The sequence below is a fragment of the Pistacia vera genome, unplaced genomic scaffold, assembly GCF_008641045.1.
Source record: "Pistacia vera cultivar Batoury unplaced genomic scaffold, PisVer_v2 Contig395, whole genome shotgun sequence".
In the NCBI taxonomy this organism is placed as follows: domain Eukaryota; kingdom Viridiplantae; phylum Streptophyta; class Magnoliopsida; order Sapindales; family Anacardiaceae; genus Pistacia; species Pistacia vera.
In genome coordinates, this window is record NW_022196218.1 from 42686 (window position 1) to 58392 (window position 15707).

The window sequence follows — 15707 nt, forward strand, 5'->3', positions numbered from 1 at the left end:
GTTACCCATTATCACGATAATAACGGCAATATTTATTACTATTCCTTACTGAAAGGGGATTATTCATGGGCACCGGCTCTCCGAATAAATTAGCTTCTTTTGATTTATCCAGAATAGTTGATACCGATGCATTCAGTAGAGTATACTGATTCTTGTCGCGATCACGACGAGGAACCTAGGCATAAGATTTCGTGGGCTCAAACTGCTACTTCTTTCCCTTTCTCTGATCATCATTAGCCCATCTATGATCAGGCTTTCTATTACCTTCCGCCCGGTTTTTCTCCCTTTGACTAGAAGCGCTTGTCGAAGGACCGGGGTTATGGCGATTCAAGGCGGCCACTGAATTTTCAATCTTGAGATACTTCTCAGTGAGATTGTAGAAACGAGTGAGGGAAATATCATCCTCAGACTGCAGCTTCTTCCATAGGTTGGTTTGCGGGCAAACTCCCGCAATTATAAGAGTTTGAACTGACTCTTCAGGTGTATTAGCCACCTTATGCAACTCCATGTGGAATCTATCGATGTAAGACTAGAGGGACTCATTCATCTCCTGCCATATGTTGCTCAGATAGCTCAATGGCATTGAGAACTTCTTGTTAGCTTAGAAGTGTCTCAAAAATAACAAACTCATATACTGCCACAAATTGATAGATCTTGGCAAAAGTGATCTGAACCAACACTTGGCGTGGGCAGTCAGAGTCATTGCTAACCAGCAACATTTACCCAAGTTGGAAAATTGGTGAAGCTTCGTGAGGTCGTTAAACTTATAGAGATGATCCTGCGAATCATAATTCTCATCTAATGGTCACATGTCGGGCATTCTGAATCTTAACGGTAGAGGAGCAATCAATACTGCTAGAGAAAAGGGAGACATCTCAGCGACTTGCCCTCACTCATTCTGCTAAGCTCTAATTTGATCCAAAGCTCACTATAACTCCTCAATCTGAGGAAGCGGAGCTACCTGGGGATCACTTTCCACAACGTGGGTTCGACCCTTACGATTATGGTTGAGGAAAGACCAGAAGTCGAACTCTTCCTTATCTTGGCCGGATCCTCTGGCATACCTTGACACATGCTGGCTGAAGCCATGTGAAGGCATGAAATGGCCAAGGGAGCTATCCTAACCTCCACAGTGGTTAGAACTGACTCACGAATGGTAGGCATTTTCCTTGCAGTGATGGTTAGAACCATCCCATCGGCGATAATGGGAATCTCCCTGCCTTGCACTCTTATGGGGGTGCCTATGTGATGTGACGTGGGATGGCTCATAATGCGACATACCACCAAGTCGCAAAACCACAAGTATTCTACCTGCTTCACAATCGGTGTTTGCTGGTCCCTTAGAGCCCTTTGGCCTATTATCGGCCACCTGCTTCCTCTTATCTTTACGCATTGTAATGCGCGCGGCATGGGCTTTCACCCATTTTCTCGCTTTAGCGCGACCTACAGGCGTCTTTGGCAGTGGCACCGCTTTATTAGAATTAGGCGGTATGACCTGATTTAAACGATCTAGCCTTTGGCTGACCATTTAGAGAGTATTGTTGAACCTCTCCAGGTAATTCCTCATAGTTGGGTCGAGCTATGAGCTCGAGGGAATATCCACCATGGTACTCTACGGAATTGGAGGTACTTTAGGAGAAGCATCATCCTGTGCCCGGGGAATCTCCTTGTTGCTGGTGCTAGCTTGCTTAGCTTCAAGACCACGAGCCATTTGTTTAATCAAAGATTCCTAATGAATAGCAGATACTAAATCAGGCCCTTTTTCTAGCGCCAAACTGTTGATACTTGATTTTGACACCAACGACTCACACGTGCAAAGTGTTTAATGGCTCTTAGAAATTACACGTGAATAAATATGATAATCTAATGCAAAGACTAAATAATAAATAAAAGACGATTTTTAAAGTGGTTCAGATGCCTAACGCAAGTCTTACGTCTACTGTTCTTTTATATATGAGAGATTACAAGAGATTGCGTATAGCAAACAGCGAGCAGAGGTACAACAGCTGATTATTCAGATAGAATATCAAGTTAGTCTCGTTCTCATAGGTTATCTTTGCTCTGAAGATATAGATTATAATCAAAGTGTGAGTTCTCTATATCAGAATCCCGAAAATGAGAGGGAGAGTCCTCTATTTATGGTAGAGGAATTCAAGGTAATGATTACAAATCTACAAGTGGGTAGGTATCGTGCAAGTCCTTCTGTGCCTCCCATTGGCTGATAACTTAGGATATATCCTCAAGTTACTTGGGGCATGGAAAAGTGTGCAGCTCTCATTCACTTATAGACAAAACCTGAATCTATCAAGTTGGTGACAGTCATATTCTCTCTGTCTTGGAGCGACGTGGCAACCCCTTTATTGCTCAAAGTCTTCCTGAACTCTGATTGGAGCAAGCTTATTTAGGCTTACATCAGCCCTGAATTTTTAGGCATAACAAATGCAAACCTGGTTGTATATATTTCATTGATGACTTGATTGTTATTGGTATATAAAAGAGGGACTGAGGGAGGAGGGAAAGATATGGGAATTTATAGCATTGAAGACAGTAGTATTGACTATTGAGAGATTGTCGATAAGGGATTGTTGCAGTCGTATTCATCCACCCATGTGGATTGAACAAATTTAATTAGTTTTACTTTTAATTATATATCAGTAATTAGATGATTTAGTTATTGTTTTGTTTACAGTACATTTTCAGGAATTCTTGTTAGTCCAGTAAAGCTAAGCTTGAAAACTATTAATTTTTAGCTGTTTTCAATTCTTAATATAAATTAAAAGTATATCTTAATCTCTTTTATTTCTTTTACGGTTATGAAATGTTGATTTCAAGTTATTATTTATTAGATTATTAACTTTTGAATTCTGTAATAAAGTCACTCTCAAAAATTAAAGAGTGCACACATATCAAGTTGTGTATTTGTTTGTGCTATGCAGTCTCACACATATTCTTATATTTTTTTTCTGGTAAATTCTCCTTTAAAATTTTGAGAATGATTTTTATCTTTATCTTTGTATTTGATTTCAAGTTTGATTCTCTAACATTTGTTTCGTGACAAATTTTACTTGTTAGCTTCCATTACTAATGGAGTGACAACTCAAAAGAAAGCATAAACCAGCATCACGAAATTTATTTTGATGGCAACCTGTATAACCACCATCCCAAACTTTAGCATGATAGGACCCAAGACATATCCATGGCCACCATCATTGCTCATCCACTGTATCAGAAGATGTGCATGAGCCATCTTGGACTTCTCGATCTCCCTTTTCATCCGTTTGGATCAGAGGTAAATAAGATAACGGGGGTAATCTTTGTTTATTTTGTAAAATTCCTGTGTTTGGTTTGCAAGTTACGGTAATCTTTTATTGCAAATAGTGTTTACTATTGGTAATTTGGGGGGTAATCTTATTACCTTGCTATGGGGTGTTATTAAAAGATTACCGAGGTAATCTGATTTCTACCCGTTTTGCCCTTAATTAAAAATCATTTTGGACACAATTGCCTTCAAATGTCTACCAAATAACAATTACCCAGCCCCCCTACATTTGAGAAATTAGCTAAAACACCATAACCACAAAAAAGTTTAAAAGTTAACAAAATACCCCCAGTCACCCAAGAGCACCACCGGCAACAGGTGTCTGTCATCGTAATGGTGCACAACCAGCGAGATCTAGCCGGTCATGTACCAGTAAGGCATTTTTCGGCCATGGAATCACAAATCCATGGCCGAAAACAGTCAAATCTAGTATTTCTATGACCGTGAAATGGCCATAGATCTAGTCGTTTTTTTACCATGGATTTGTGATCCATGGCCATTTTCAGCTTTGTCGACATACAGTCGGCCATATACAGCCAGTCGTGCGCCATTCCATCAACTGCCTACGGTTGTGGTTGGCTGCCGATAGTGGCTTGGGGTAGGTGGAGGTGATTTTCCTATAAATTAAAGTTTTGTATGACTGGGGTGTTTTAGCAAAATTTCAAATGTATGGGGTTAAAAAAATTATTCAAAAAATAATAATAAAAAAAATACTATTATATTAATATTTAAAAATGGTAATTTAGTAATTTATATAACATACTCACCCATTTATCCTCCCAACTAAACATATTATTCACTAATTTATTCGAACTAACCAAACATATTTTTTAAACATTCCCAGTAATCTTCAAGGTGATCTTTCTTTCCGTTAATATAATATACCCCTATAATAAAACATTATATGATTCAAACGCCCCCTGCTTAGATGAAGTGTAGAATCACAAGCATATATCCGCTAACTTCCCAAGATGTACTTAATGTTAAGATTGTGAAGCCAAATTCAATCCAAATAAATATTTCATTACGACATGAGTTTTTCTAATATGTTTCTATGTAGGATTGTTTTTCTTTGGGAATACAATTAAGAATATGAATAAAAGCCTTATAAAAAGAGGTCAAATCCTAACGTTAGGTAATTAAATATAATAAAAGACAAAGACCACAATCAGAGAGTGAGAGCCACTAAAGAAAGGTTTAGTGAGAGAGCCCATTTGTGAGGTTTGTGAGAAACTCTTGCAATTTTTCTCTTCTTTTTTTTTCATAGGGAATCCCGCAACGGCAAAGTGGACGTTGCTCTCGAAGAGTGAACTACTATAAATCTTATGTTTATACATATGGTTGATTATCTTTGAAACTGTTGATGCATACAGTGGCAGATCTAGGATTTTTGCTTGAGGAGGGTTGGGGGCGGCGGGCGAGCCTCCGCGGCTTTGCCATTGTTTGTTAAAAAACTAATTAAAACTTTTGAAAAATCACTAAACCTTATGTAAAGGAAGTCCACCAAAAATATTCCACACAAACTTCTTATTTCTCCTCTTTTTTTTCTTTTTTTCATTTTTTGCTTCCAAAGATTATAATATAAATTTTCATGACTTTGATGAGACTTAATTTAAGCTAAAGTCAACTAAAAATTTAAATCAAGTCAACGTTGTGTTGACTTTTAATATGAATTAACAAAAAAAAAAAAAAGGAAATTTTCTTGGTATAAACATAGATAGTTACTCAAATTTCTTTAATAATTATGAGCAGCTAAACGGTGACATTTGAAATATAAGAAAGTGGTAGATAAAGGGTGAAGAATAATGTCCAGTAAAATATAGTTAAGGTTTAATTTGGGAAAGCAATAACATTTTTAGACACAAAACACAAAACAAACTCACAAGATCCATTCACTTTTCTATCAAATTAGAATAAAAAAACCTCCAAAAACCAAGTAAGGTTTAATTTGGGAAAGCAAGAACATTTTAGACACAAAACAAACTCACAAGATCCATGCACTTTTCTATCAAATTAGAATAAAAAAACCTGCAAAAAAACAAGTATGATTCAGCTCTAAAATAAACTAAATTGAAATGAGCAATACATATACCTGAAACAAATAAAACAAAAAACGGAGCTAATCATGGCACCTTGAGTAGTAAAAGCTTCAACAATTTTAGTCTTCAAAAGTTTTAAGAGCGAGTAGCATGAGAAAGAGAAAGAGAAAATGAGAGAGCAAAGAATTTTAAGGATAAAATCATAAAAAGTAGGTAGAGCTGTGGAGAGAGTTTTAAACTTTTAATATGATGTGGGCATGAAATATACATATCAATAACAAGTTTTTTGTGTTCTTGGATATATGTATAACAGTTCTCATTTTTTTAAAATCTGAGGGTAAGCCTAGGTATATATATTAATAGTAATTTTTTAGGCCTATATATTAACAATTTAAAAAAAAAAAAAAAATGAGGGTGCCTCAAAGCGGCTGGATCCGCCCTTGGGCCTAGGTATATAATATATATATTAATAGTAATTTTTTGTGGCCTATATATTAACAATTTAAAAAAAATATATATGAGGGCCTCAAAGGGGTTGTATCCGCCCCTGGATGCACACACGCACACGCATATATACACAGACGTGCACACACACAACGAGACACACATCCACGCAAACACAGGCACACACACGTAGACACAGGCGCGCACACACACACACACACACATATCAAAGACCTACCCAAAGTTTGAATAGATCCATTCAAATTTCAAACCAACCCCCAATATTGAAAAGTCGAATAGTAATTTGAGGTTTAAATTTTCTAAAAGAATTAAAGTCTTTCAATCTTATGAAAAGAATAATTATAAAAAAAAAAAAAATACCCTCTAATTTCATCCACTATGAGTTTTTTTAGTTTGACCGCTAAAGTTTGTTTTAATTCAAGAGAATGGACAAAAATGTTTCGAAAACGTCAAGAAATATGTAATGGAAAAGTCAAAAGCATAGACTAATTCTAGTGCTAATGGTCAATCTTACCAGCTTTTAGGTATCCGTAAATGTCAATATATTACTTCATCACAAAGACTTGAGTTCTGATGAACAGATCAGAATATAAGGAACTGATATTATATATATAAGTTGCGATTATAGTTTAAAAGAAAAGCTCTTTGTAATGGGGAGTCAACCTCATTTTCTGCTTATTCCATATCCAGCACAGGGCCATGTTGCACCTCTTTTGAAATTGGCTACAAAGATTTCTGAACACGGAATCAAGATCACGTTTGTTAACACGGAATTTATGGAGGCGAAAATCTTGGCTTCAGGGCCGGAGAAAGCTGAGGAGGGGAGCTTGATGAAGTTTGTTTCGATTCCGGATGGACTTGAAGGCGATGATCGGAACGATGCAATTGAGATGAATGAGAGTGTGTTTAGAGTTATGCCAGGTCATTTAAAGGAGTTGATTGAGAAGATGAACCAATCAGATGGCGCCTGTGAGCCGATCACTTGTGTTATTGCTGATATTTGTCTCGGATGGGCTCTGAAAGTTGCCCGCAAGATGGGAATTCCGGGAGCTGCTTTTGTTCCTTACGGACCACCCACTTTGGCCTTTGCCTTTCATTTTACAAAGCTTACTGATTCTAATGGTAAGTATGTAATTAATTGAATTTGATGCCTGTATGTTAGTTTTGTATTTTGTAATTATAATTAATTGAATTTGATGCAGGAAATTTAATGAATAATGAGTTGATCTCTCCATCAGAAGAAACGCTTCCCTGGAAAAGTAACGAATATCCCTGGCGCTGTCCTGGTGTACCAGGTATAGAAAAGCTGTTATTAGAATTATTTACTGGTGTTGACGAAACTGTTAGAATTTCCAACTGGGTTCTTTCCAATTCAGTCTATGAACTTGACTCATCGAACTGTGATTTGGTTCCGAAAATCTTCCCCATTGGCCCATTGCTTGCAAGAAATCATTCAGGAAATTCAACTGGAAGCTTAATTCCAGAGGACTCTTCCTGCTTAAGGTGGCTAGACAAACAAGCAATAGGTTCAGTCATTTATGTTGCATTGGGCAGCACAACCACCTTAAATCAGCAACAATTTGAGGAATTGGCGCTCGGTCTTGAATCCTCAGGCCTGCCATTTTTGTTGGTTGTTCGATCAGACCTTGTGGATGAATCACATGTCGGATTCCCAGATGGTTTTAAAGAGAGAATCGGCCGCCGGGGAAAGATCGTTGAATGGGCAGCACAAGAAAAGGTCTTGGCTCATTCTTCAGTTGCTTGTTTCTTAAGTCATTGCGGATGGAATTCAACTATGGAAGGATTAAGCATGGGAGTACCATTTCTGTGTTGGCCTTACTTTGCGGATCAATATCAAAATAGAAATTATATTTGTGAAGCTTGGAAGATTGGTTTAGATTTAACCCTGGATGAAAATGGGATTCTGACAAGGCATGAAATACAAAGAAAGGTGAAAAAATTGCTGAGTGATGAAGGTATCAAAGCGAATTCATTGAAGCTGAAGGAAATGGCTGGAAGGAGTCTTGTTGAAGGTGGATCTTCATTTCAAAATTTTAAAAGATTTATTGATGAGATGAAGTCTGATTAATCATGACAAACCATATATATGTATTTCCAATAACTCTATATCACATATGTATTCAATCAAATTGGTTAGCTGCATTTGTGATTTGAGATTTTCCAATCCTAAGGCCTGCCATTTTTGTGGGTTGTTCAATAAAATTTACTAGTCGATATCTATTATGTAAAATTTACTAGGCTCGGGATCAGAGGAGAAAAAAATGTTTGAAGCTTGCTGGAAGTTTGGTTGAGCTGAATGGTGGGTGGATTAAACCAAATCTTCTTCCAAAAGCTTAAATCCATGTTTGCGTGTTAACTTGTGATTTTATTTTAAATATCTTGATGAAAGTTTGAGAAAATAGTGAAGTTCGGTTTAAATTGGTTTTTCCTATGCTTTCGGCTGAACTTCAATGTGTTTTGGTTTTTTGTTTTAAGTGAGATAAATGACCCTGCATGCTCTCGGCTGGATCACTGTTTGAATGGTGATTTGAGTGACATTGTTTTATTTGTCAAATACCATTTGCATGTTGTCGGCTGAATTAAGTTTTGGGTAAGCTTTGTTTTGTCAAATGCTTGGAAATGTTTGTTTTTATCTAGGTTGAGATGAAATGTAATTGTTGATAATTAGTTAAAGGAAGAAATTGAGTAGCTGGAGACTGGATTTTTTAGTACATGTGCAGTAAGTTGAATTTTAAGTGTGCTTTTTTCTTTTATTATGTTAAAAACATGCAGTTGTCTTTATTATTATTTGTCTTGTCTTGTTGGAAATTTTGGAAGAGAGAAAATGCATAATTAAAGGGAGGATTCCTCCATATTTTTAATAATGCGTAGTGTTGAGGTTGGCTGTTAAATTGTTAAGAGCAATGCTACAGTTGTTAAAGAATATACATCAAATTTATGCACCGAATGACGTGGCGCCATCTTTTTTTTTTGAAAAAAAGAAAGTCATAATTAATCGATGGTTAGGATGGTGGCACGTCATTCGGTGCATGAATTCGGTGCGTATTCTTCGATAACTATATTATTTTCCAATTGTTAAGACCATCTCCAACCCATTGCAACAAATTGGTGCAAATTTTGGTGTAAAACACTATTCCATCTCCAACCCACAACACCAAAATTACACAAAAAAGAATATTCCTTAGAATATTCTTTTTTTCTTTTATTGTAATAATCAACAATTAATCTATTTCACTCATTATTTTTGTATATATTAATTAAATATTGGGAATGATATTTTTATTAAATAATAATTATTTTTAAAAATTATACTAATTTAATAAATTTAAGCATTTTTTAATCAACTAAACATTACATTTAATATAGAAAAACATAAGTGATGAAAATTGGGGTAGTTCAGTTCAACGACCCATTGGGTGAAGAAAGCAAAATTTAAAAGGAAAAATGATAAGAGTTTTAAACAGTTTTGAAACTATTCAAAAGAAAATCGACAGCTCGCTGCTATTTTCAATCGGGGCAACTCAGCTAGGGTACAAAATTATGAAATCCAAATGAAAAATTGGCTTGGCAGAATATCGAGAAGATAACAAAATTTTATTCAAGGATTTGAATTCTATAACCGATCCAAGCCTACGTGATTTTTTTTCAAAATGAGCAATTAAGAATTATGCAAAAAGAGCTCACAACAAGGTCAAGGATCTTAAAATAACTCTAATTCTTTTCAATATTTTGATGATCTTACTGGATCCGGAAATAATCTACCGGAATACTAAATTGTTATTTGAGTTTGTTGTATTTTCTTTTAATTTTAGTGTTTTTAAATTAGTGTTAATTTTATTTTGAGTTATTGTAGTTTAATATTTGCATTGAATAAAGTTCTATTTTAATTTTTCATCATTTCTTAATTATATCATTATTATAGATTTATTATTTAATAATAATCAATAATTAAATAACAAATACTCAAATTTGGTGTGATTTTTTGTGTAAAATTTAATACTCAAATTACTAAATTAAAACAAAAAACAAAAAAAAAAAAGCAAATTAATATATATTATATATATATATATTATATATATATATAATATATATATATATATATATATAATAATATTTTATTCATGCTACAGTATTTGACGCATTTACGCCACCAAATTGGCGTGGGTTGGAGATGCCCTAAATGGGTATGTTTATATTAAATGATATTTTACTATATTTTTAACCTTTCTTTGTGTATATATATATATCTATTTTTAATTTTTCATCATTTCTTAAATTATCATCATTATAGTTTTATTATTATAAATAATAATCAAATTAAATTAAATACAAATACTCAAATTTGGTGTGATTTTTGGTGTAAAATTTAATACTCAAATTAACTTACAAAAAACAAAAAAAACACAAAATTAAAATATATATATTTTATTTGTGCTACAGTGTTTGGCGCATTTACGCCACCAAATTGGCGTGGGTTGGTGCTCCAACCCACGCCAACACCACGCCATTTTGGCGTGGGTTGGAGATGCCCTAAATGGGTATGTTTATGATTAAAATGATATTTTACTATAATTTTAACCTTTCTTGTGTGTGTGTATATATATAATATATTATATATATATATATATATATATATATATATATATATTGGTGGGTTATTCTTTAAATTGGGATAATTTTTGTTAGTTAAAGACTAGTGATGCAGCCATTAAATGGTTTTTCTAAAAATTTTACATTTAAGCTAGTATGTAAATTTATTTATTACTTCAATTCCTTGAATTTACTTTGAATTGTAAATGTGAATTTGATGAAGTTTGGTATATAGATTTATATATATTAATGCTATATGAATAAAAGTTGCTGTTGAGAGTAGAGAATTGGTTGAATTGTATACGGGTTGAGGTTCGTGAGTTGGTAAATGGTTTCTTGGTAAAAAGATAGCAGGTGCATTCTGTCAGTTTTGAAAGTATGTTTTAAAACTTGCATTCTACCCCCATTTTGCATGGAATTTCATACGTTTTGGCATGATTTGCTTTTATATGAAATGTGGTATATATCTTATGATTAGTGTCGGACATATGCTATGGTAATGTGATGTTGAAGTAATTTTTTTTCTGGGTTAAACTGTCAGTTTTGAAAAATGTTTGGAAATTTTTAATTTCACCCCTGGATGTGAATTTTGAGTATTATGTCATATATGCATGATTTATAAGCATATATGTGGTATGTTCTTGACTTATATATGTTACTTAAGATTAACATGAGATTCATGATTTAATGAGAGTTTAGTGATTTTGATAAATATACTAAATGAGAAACGAAAAAGGGTTGATCTGTCAGTTTTGAGACATGTTCATAAATCTATGGGTCCATTTGGTTCATTATTCTGATACTTTTTAAAATAATATTTTGAAAAAAAAAAGTTAAATTGGATGGGTATTACGATGTAGGATTTGAAAATTACCAAAAATAACCCTTATGTTTGTTTATTTACTAAACACCCCTATAATAAAATATTAAAAGTTAACAAAAACACCCCCAACCCACCCATTAAATACGGAGAGTCAGCCACCATCGCTGGAGGGTGGCTAGAGTCGCCGTATCTGCGCATGACCGGCTAGATCTTCCCCGTCATACGTCGATATGGCCTTTTCCAGCCAGATCTGCCGTGGATCTGGCTGGAAAAGGCCAGATCTACGGTTAGATCTGGCCATTGACAGCCAAATCTAGCCGCATTTGGTCGTCAACGACAGCCAAAGATACGGCCATCGTTGATGGTCAACGACGACTATATCTTGGCCGTCGTTGACGACTATCTACGGCCAAAGATCTGGCCTTTTCCGACCAAATCCATAGTGGATCTGGCCGAAAAAGGCTAGATCAGTGCACTACTGGCCAAATTCAGCCAATAGTGCACCATTACACCAGATTCCGATAGTGGTGGCCGGAATCTGGTAAATGTGGGTTGTTGGGGTGTTTTTGCAATTTCTAAAAAAAAAATATAAGGATGTTTAGTTAAATTAATAAATTTAAGGGGGTTTAAAAGAAATTGAATAATATAGAATAATATTTTGAGAATAAGTCAATTTTACTGTTTAACTTTATCGGGAAAACCAAGAATAACATTTGGAAGAGTGTGTCAAACGGAACCTATATTTTCACCCCTTGGACATAAATATCATATTTTTCAAGCAAACTATGCACTTTTCACGAAGAAAAGTATTTTAGACTATATATAAGAATAAAAGTGGTTTTCAAACCACCCTACGAAGTACCTGTCCCCCAGTGATACAGATTTTGGCTCTACTCGGGCGTTGAGTGGTCCGCCAAGTATGACAGTTTCAGATTTTGGCTCTACGCATGTGTATGATAGATTTATTGGCTCTTCTTGAGTGTTGAGTGGTCGACCAGGTATGATAGTTTCAGAGGCTCTGCCTATGCGATGATAGATCTTGCCGGGTATGATAGATATGTCCCTTGCTCTGCCTACGTCCAGGACGCCCACCGGGTATGACTGATTTCCCCCAGGGTAATAGTTGTAATGAGAGTTTTCAGTTATTAGTATCAAAATAAATTTTAGAATGTTCAAAATTAGATTCAATTTTTAGTATCAGCTATGAGCGATAATCCCAGTATGAGTTTTCAGAATATTAAGAGAGCTTTCAGTATTAGCCATAGTTTTAGAGTAAGATATCAGCTCATAGTTTTCAATATCAATAAAAGCTACAATATTCAGTTTAAAGTTCAGTTGTCAGCATAAAGTTTACAGTACTCAGAAATCAGTTATCAGTGCATAGTTTCATAAAATCAACTTTCAATTTTATATCATCACAATAGTTATAAATTTAGTTACAAGATTTTGTTTTGTGAATAATGAGCATTCATTGAATAATGATTTGGATGTTTGCATCATGACTAGTAGAGTTATTATTTTCAGAATCATAAGCATTCTTGAGTAATGACACAGATGGTTGCAACATGACTTTATAGGAAACATTATTTTCAAAAGCATAAGCATTTACAGCTATATTTTAAGTTTCCAGAAAAGAGTTTTAAGCATTCAATAATGAGATATAATTCAGAATTTGCTTTTCAACTTGAATGATGAGATTAGTAATTAGAACAGTTAGAAATGAGTTATACCTGCATACATGAATGATTTAGTTGCTTCCAAAATGAGTTATACCTACATACATGAATGATTTAGTTGCTTCCAGCCATAACATGTTCATAGAATCATGTTGTTTTCAGGATTTCATAAGAACTATTGCATGTCATAACTATTATTTGAAGAATGTTTTGCAACTCTCCCAATCCCCCACTCGCTGAGTATTTCAGCTCACCCTTTTTTAGACCCTTTTTCACTAGCTAGGTTCATAGGAAGAGTCATGCCAAGGAGTGATTCCTCTTGAGGTTGGGCCCACACATCATCGACTCATAATGTGTGTAAAATGTCATGCTTGTTTCCGCTGCAGAATTATGTTTTATCCCATATGTTTATCTCCTGTGTTGATTATAAAAGATATGAAGATATGATACCATCCGTTTTTGGATTTTTTGAACGTACGAGTTAGTTTTCAGATTTTCAAATGTATGTGTATATATCTTATGTGTTTATGTTTTCAAAATAAATCCAAGCAAATGTTTTTATGAAAAGCGTATTCAGAATATAGGGTTTTTTTTTTATATTTCTACACGGCATGTCTCGGCTGCCTGAATCTCATAGGTGCACCTGGAGTTTATGGGATAGGGAGGGTCGGGGCAAGTTGGGTCATCTCATGTTACATCCGAATAAAATGGGAAATGCATTTATGTAGTGGTAACAGTTGGATTCATCCGGTTCAAAATAATAAGTGACGTGAAGACCTTTTATTCTTAATTTGCACCACAATTGAAATGATAACAAGATCAAACGAAGAGCATTAAAAACAGCTAGTAGTACTGTAATCCATTCCTCTTCTCATTCTCCCCAATTCCCAATTTTTCCCCTGCATAAAATATTAAAGTTGAGTGAAACAAAATTCAATATATCCATACATACCTATTAATTACTTCTATATATCTGAAATATTCTTAAAAATTAAATAAAAACTATATTTCATATCCTCCATCACTAGATTTCAATTTCTGTCTAGATCTTCCCGTGTGTGGAATTTGAAATATAATGCCAAAATTCCAATAAATTTGGTTGATCCTTGCGCTCTCACTTGTTATACAAAGAAATGACAAATAAATTTATGTCTTAAAACCCCGAGGTTGGTTTGACGGTCAAGGAGGTTTGTTTCCTTCCTTGAGTTTCTAGGTTCAAACCTTAAAATTGTCAACCATAAAAATATTGTGGGTTACTTGGATCTTTGGTTTTGGGCTTGTAAAAAAATAAAAATAAAAAAATAAAAAAAAATAAAAAAATAAAAAAGGGTCTGCCTTAATATACCTTAAAATTGGTGTAAAATTCGGTGGTTAAGCGATACAAGTCCATCTTCCAATGTGTTTTCTTTGCTTCCGAAAAAGTTCCAGAAAAATAAATAAGATGTTTTTTGAAAGCAAGGACAAATCCCTTTACGTCTGAGATGGGTTTTTCTTCTCCGCCTGATTTCCAGAATCCAATTCCATTTCCAACGATCCGAATAATTTCACTTTCGGAAGGTATATTTTCATCATCATGAATGAAGAAATACCATTCCTTTTCCCCAAATGACCACGTTACTGTAAAATTAAAATGGATGTTATATTTAAGACTTAAAAGAACCGCATGTCACTGTAAAGATTAAAATGGATTTATGTAAAAAGACTAACTGAAAAAGATTGACTAGCAATGTAGTAATTAAATATTTACTTTTGTTAACACTATTCTTCAGCTCTTCAAACACTAACGTCCTTGAAAAAAAAAAAAAAAAAAAACCTATGGGGATTGGGGAAACTTATTGCTAGCTAAAGCTCTCTAATACTAAGTGGTGCTGGCTCAAGCACAGGGAAATAATTGGGAAAAGTAAACCATCATTGGGTGGTTTGATGGTAAAAAAGCAAAGAAAGATCTAAGCTTATATGGTCTCCCGGATTTAAGTCTGCACAACCCTTAATATGGGTGATTACTGAAGCTTTTACCCCATCGATAATTTCAGGGTCTGGAGATTTGTTAAGATATGCATAAGCTAGACAACCCCCATCTTTAAAAAGAAAAAAAAGAAAAAGAAGGAAGAATATAAATGCAAATTAAATGAATGGCACATCTATTGTTATGTTTTCAAAACATTATTGAATGGTATTGAGTCATTAAATAAGGAAGAAATTGATAAGATATTGGAAGAATTATTGATTGAAATTGGTGTCAAACACGTTTTTGGCATTTAGTCATCAAATTAGGAAGAAAATAAATTGGAAGATATATAATTATTGTTTAAAACAATTATTGGCATCTTGAAAAAATGAAGAACACTTTTGAAAAATGAAAAATGAAAGACAAACTGACCTAAGAAAAAATATTTTTGGAATGATCAATATTCCGACGTCCAACGCCTGAATATGATATCAATCCACCATTTTCTTCAGCACTTCAAACCTGGAAAAATGGTAATAAAATCTGATTATCGCTTAATGTTTTTGCATATCCTACAGTCTTCTCCAAAATGTACATTTCTATGGTCTGTATCTTTTATTAGATCTATATATGCGTTCACATGCAATGGTGAAGCACACTAATGCATTAAAAAAAAAAAAAAAAGACAGAAATGATTCAAATTAAATTACTCACCTAAACTCTTGGGAGGCTTCTCAAAAAGCTTACTCGCAGCAATCTCTTGAATCATCTTAGCTGGAAGTGGCTTCCCAAAAGCTTTGTTAAACAAATAATCTAGCACCAATTC

At 34.3% G+C, this 15707-nt stretch overlaps 1 protein-coding gene across 1 annotated transcript; it reads left to right on the forward strand.

The window, feature by feature from the left end:
* Positions 1-6403: 6403 nt before the first annotated feature.
* Positions 6404-8250, forward strand: LOC116141201 (UDP-glycosyltransferase 83A1-like). Its single transcript, XM_031426728.1, has 2 exons — positions 6404-6945; positions 7026-8250. Exons 1-2 carry the CDS (start codon positions 6474-6476, stop codon positions 7910-7912), a joined length of 1359 nt encoding a protein of 452 aa, XP_031282588.1. The 5' UTR covers positions 6404-6473; the 3' UTR covers positions 7913-8250.
* The last annotated feature ends 7457 nt before the right edge of the window (positions 8251-15707 follow it).

What these genes read in the sequence shown, in the direction of transcription:
- LOC116141201 (XM_031426728.1), top strand. Translation starts at nt 6,474, where the DNA reads ATGGGGAGTCAACCTCATTTTCTGCTTATTCCATATCCAGCACAGGGC. An exon ending in AAAGCTTACTGATTCTAATG is followed by an intron (nt 6,946 to 7,025) that starts GTAAGTATGTAA and finishes AATTTGATGCAG; the next exon opens with GAAATTTAATGAATAATGAG.